The sequence below is a fragment of the Trachymyrmex cornetzi genome, unplaced genomic scaffold (assembly GCF_001594075.2).
Source record: "Trachymyrmex cornetzi isolate Tcor2-1 unplaced genomic scaffold, Tcor1.1 scaffold18, whole genome shotgun sequence".
NCBI lineage: Eukaryota > Metazoa > Arthropoda > Insecta > Hymenoptera > Formicidae > Trachymyrmex > Trachymyrmex cornetzi.
Genome location: NW_017296418.1, coordinates 259,270 through 264,302, shown reverse-complemented (window position 1 = coordinate 264,302; position 5,033 = coordinate 259,270). Strand labels below are relative to the sequence as shown.

At 33.8% G+C, this 5,033-nt stretch overlaps 1 protein-coding gene across 4 annotated transcripts in view; it reads right to left on the bottom strand.

The window, feature by feature from the left end:
* The window catches only part of Nrx-1 (neurexin 1), a 276,011-nt gene that overhangs the window by 111,768 nt on the left and 159,210 nt on the right, over positions 1-5,033 (bottom strand). For all 4 annotated transcript variants that reach the window (XM_018504691.1, XM_018504692.1, XM_018504693.1 and 1 more), the window contains exon 4: positions 3,208-3,351. In XM_018504691.1, coding sequence (XP_018360193.1) covers positions 3,208-3,351 — 144 coding nt within the window. The remainder of the gene's footprint in view (positions 1-3,207; positions 3,352-5,033) is intronic.

The following is a 5,033-nucleotide window of genomic DNA, read 5'->3' as shown; positions in this document are numbered from 1 at the left end:
CTACAATTTTTAATTTTCTTCCATTTTTCGTATTAAATTGTAGCTGGCAGCCTGTGTTGTTGTCGATACTTTAATTGTGGAGAAAGAAGGACTTTTCAATCCATAAACACAATTAAGAGAAAAGAGTTTTTAAAAATTAATATTAAAACAGGATACTCCAGCATCCCCTTAATAAATCATTTGTTTAAATAGTACCAACTAAATATTTATTAAATATGAAGATATATTTATTTGGTACAAGGACCATTGTTTTGAATTGACATTTTTTTTTATTGAATGAATATATTTATTTACTGTAAGTAAATGTTTAGCTGGCACTATTCAAATAAATTTATTAAAATTTACTATATTTTTTTCTCAGTGTAGTCAAAATTCCTATGAACGACCCATTTCTCCCAACTCTGCCCGGGTTCACAAGTCGATTTGAAATCGATTGATTTTTTTGATTGAGGACCGTTTGATTTGATATCTACTACATGTTCTACACAGACAAAAAGATTTCTTTGGATGTAATAAATTTTATCGTATCCAAATAAATTTGTTATTTGGAATGGTCCAAACAAACTAACGTTTGAATCAATAAGTGTGATTGTTTGAATTTGAAACAATGTATATCTTTGTCTCAAATACATTATTTGTTTAAACAGATAATATCTATCTTCAGTATTCGCGTAATCAACTGTACGGCACAAACATAATTGATGCAACACATAGCACTGCTCGTTTAATTCTGTTGTTAGCCATTGTTTCCATATTTTCGGTCAAAAAATGTAATGATTATTCTAAGAAAGCAATTATTTGCATGGAATAACCTAACTTCTATGAATATATTTTGCCATTTTCAAATAAACAATTTGTTTCATTGTTTGTATTCATTGTAACCAAATAATATATTATTTAATTGAAAGATATTACTTCAAATAATAATGTTATTTCTGTCAGAGATTTCTCAAATGAAACAACAAAATTTTTATTCAAACAAATAATATTTCGTACAAGCATATGTTGTTTCAATAAAACAAATTTTAGTCAAATAAATAGGAATACTAAATCCAAAGAAACCTTTTTCTCTGTGATATTGATCTTCTTCGAAGATGAATAGAAAATATAGTCGATATCAAATCAAACGATCCGAAAAATCAGTCGATATTAACTTGATTTCGATTTATGAACCAGGGTGCTCATATTGAATATTTGATAATCAAAAAGCAAACGAATTTTCTAGAATCAAAAATAACAGTCGCTGATCGCCAACACATTCGCGAAACACATGCACGAGTAAATTGTTATTTATTGTTCGCTCGTTATTGGAATGTATTTTGCCTAATTATCCCCTGGATGCGAATTATCCGTGTAAATCCCAAATACATTCGAGAAATATCTTTGCGTAATCGTGTTGCAAACAGTTATTCGAAAACAGACGAAACCATTTCCGATGTGAATTTAACACACTGCGACTCGGCACGTGAGGGAGCCAAGTATAGAAGTAGACAGCGCGCAAGTAGTAAAAGACGAAGATGGTCAGGCACGTTCCGGCGGAATTCTCGAAGGAGATTGTTATGTTTACCGCTCTTCGCGAGGGAATTCCCGCGGTACGATACTGCGATTTGAAAGAATAGAAGTTGCGTGGCGTGACGCGATTATTATGCCCCCCGGAAATACGTGCAATTCAAATGCGCGGCGAGTGCGCGGTTGTATTATAGCTTATCTCGGGAACAAATGAGCAGCCTGGTGTGAGCGCGCTGCGGAGATGCAAGAGCGAGTGCAAGAGGGAGAAACGATTGCTACGTATGCATCTTGTGTGTCGTGTGTGAATATGCGAATGCGAACGTGTGAGAGCGCACCTAAGTGTGTGCGGTACGGCATTGCGGCTCCGTTATATAGGTTTCGAGTTGCTGTAACCGGAGCGGAGGTGCAAACTCCTCCTTTTACTGCGGATGGTGCAGTCTTGCCATCTTGGCTGCGCTGATTCTACCGTTCATTACGTAAGTATACTATAAACTGGAGGGAGGTTCATGTGCATCCGGTGAGGAGCCATAATATGCCAGATGAAACGATGGGTGTAATATAAAGGCACAATAAATCAGAAATCTGACCGAAATGCAAGCGAGTAAGAAACAAACTTTTCTCTGAGTCGCTTGATTATTCAGGTAACTTGATTAAATTTAATTTCTATGTATTTTTGTACAAATTTGTGTTTTAAATTTCAAACTAAAATTTTGTTAAAGTTTTAAAATTAATATCGAAGAACAACATCGCGATTTATTTTACTATCTAAAACTTACTTTTGCAAACATCTCTTCATACTTAAACACTTTAAATTATTAGTAACATCAAATTATTGACCTTTTTATATTAAAATTACAATTGACTAGAATTATAGCACAGAGTCGAAATATTTTTACCATTTTTTAATGTTGGAACTAAATATAAAATTAAAAATTCTATTATTACTGATATAAAGTATTTGTAGATTAATAAATAGATATATAAATAAAGTAATTTGATCGGTTTTTGATATACTAGAATTGATATTCTGCGTAAAAATTTTAAACGAAACAATGTTAAAGTTTAAATTAATATATAAATTAAATAAGATTCAATATAACACCGTCTTAAAATAAAAGAGAGAGAAAAAAGATAATAGAAAAACGATGTCAAACATGAAGAGAAAAGGTGAGAGACAAAATTTCTTTAGTTGGCTGTACGTCCGGTATCTGAATTGAAACGTTCTAATTGGCTATAATGTCGCCACGAGAGAAGAGGAGCAATCTAAAGATTTAATATGCGACCATTGTCCAAGATGGTTCTATTGTCTACCTGCGTTCTCTCAAAGGATATCCGGTCGTTCGTAAGTTACTCGATTAGATGTCACTCCATTGTTGATCTTCCTGAATTGTTTTCAATTAATTGCGCACCTCTATGATTAATCGTTTCCAGAAAATTTACAATTTTATGGTTTATCCTTTAAAATCTATACTTACAATCATTATTTTCACGCTTTTGATTTTGTAACTCGTATAGTAATTGTTCATCAGATATACGAACTGCGAACATTTTCCAGTATCAAGAATCTATTTTCTTAATTGCCGCAAACGCATTCGAAAGTGGAACAATTCGCAAGTGCGGAAATAAAATTGCCATTTAGAGGGAAGTTATTATAATTGACAAAGAAAGTCGTTCGCCATGAACACAGCAAGTACTTACCGGAATAAAATAGAAGTCCATTTGCTGCTCTCGTTTTGAACTGAAGGCTTATGGATTCTTGTGTACTGAGTACTGGTTCTCCTTTGCTCAAATCTATCGTGAGATACTCAGTCCCTCTAAAGGATGCTTCCGAGGGAGCTTTGTCTGGAACAAAAAAGGCAGTAGTTTATAAATCGGCCAATTCACTACAACAGTTTTCGTTAAAGACTCGCTTAGAGAATTATCAGTACAAACTACAAAATAAAAAACTCGCTCGTTTATTGGAATTTTTACAATTTTCTCTTTGAAAAGAAGAAAATTAATTATTAACTATTCATACAATATATGCGATTTTAACATCTTCAATTTTGCTGAAAATAATGCAAAAAAATATTTCAACGATTAGTTTATTAATCGAAAAGAAATATGATTATTATTTAATTACGTTTGTACTTTTAATTAAGCTATTACTCAATAAGTAGACCAAAGGAATAACATTTTTGTATCTTTCTGAGATTGTGGTAAATGACGAGATTTCTCAGTTTTCTCTCGCGAGTTTGCGAATCACAGTAATAAGCGCCAAGAATCCCGACCCATCATCTTGGAAGCGACGCGCCTCTCGAGAAAAATCGACGCCGGTGGATTTATCGTGGCAATTCGTTTCTACCGCAGTTGAGCGAGCTGAAAGAGATACGAAGTGGTGGATATATAGTACAGGCAGCTCTTCCTTACGCGGATTCGCTGGATGATTTGCGGCGGTAATGAACATTTCAATCGGTGCATTCGACCCCGCGGCGCGATTTGGCGACGTGCCAGTGCCATTAAACCCATCTTACGGTCTTTTTGCGCGACCGCGCTTACCTTTGTTTCGTCGCGATAAGAATGAAGGATGGAAAATAACGGGGAACGCGACCGGTCTCTTACGAGCGGAATCTCAAAATCCGATTAAATGTTCTCGCCGAATCGAATAAAGAGCATCGGAACTTGTTTGTAGAACTGTGAATGATAAGAGAATCCGAAACAAGCCGATCTTGATACTTAACAAAAGAGGAAGCTGAAAGGAGATTTTAAATGCGTGTAAAGCGAAAAAATCGTTCAATTTTTAGTATTTACGGACGACACTCTCCAATTTATTTAACGCCGTTATAATATGCTATAAAAATATTAGATCGTTAAATACAGTAAGCGAAGAAGGCCATATTCAGTCAAAACGGATCTTGGTGCCTAACAATGTTTTTGTGTAAATTTTCTAGTTTTGTAGGGTAAACTAGGGTATTATTTCCATACGGAAAAGATAGCTATAGGCCATAATTTCTTCAATAATTGATATAAATAGTGCATTTTTATAGTCATTCTTAAATATAATCAATATTTACAGTAGTTCATATGAGTACACTGTTCAAAATAATAATATTATAAATACTATCTAATATTTTTTCTTTCGACTATCTGCAAAGTTTTGCACGTGTCTGCTAAAAATTGTTATAATGTCTAATAATAGTCCAGTCAAAATAGACATTCAACTTAGCCAAAATTCGCATAGAGCTGAAAATTGGTATAGACGTTAAATAAACCATTAAAAATGAAATGTCAAAAATCCCCTTCGATCCTACTTGTGCAAAAAAATTTATCCAAGGTCAAAGGTACAAAATTCAGGTTTTTTCCATTTTTCTCGGAAACGGTAAGTTTTATCGTAAAAATAGGTCAGACAAAAGTTGTAGATCATACAATGCTCTACAAAAAATGTTCCGATACTTTTTTTCGTACGAATCACCATTCGTGAGATATCGCGGTTTTAAAAGTTGAAAAATTCATATTCTACTAATATGCACACATTTCCGCACCAC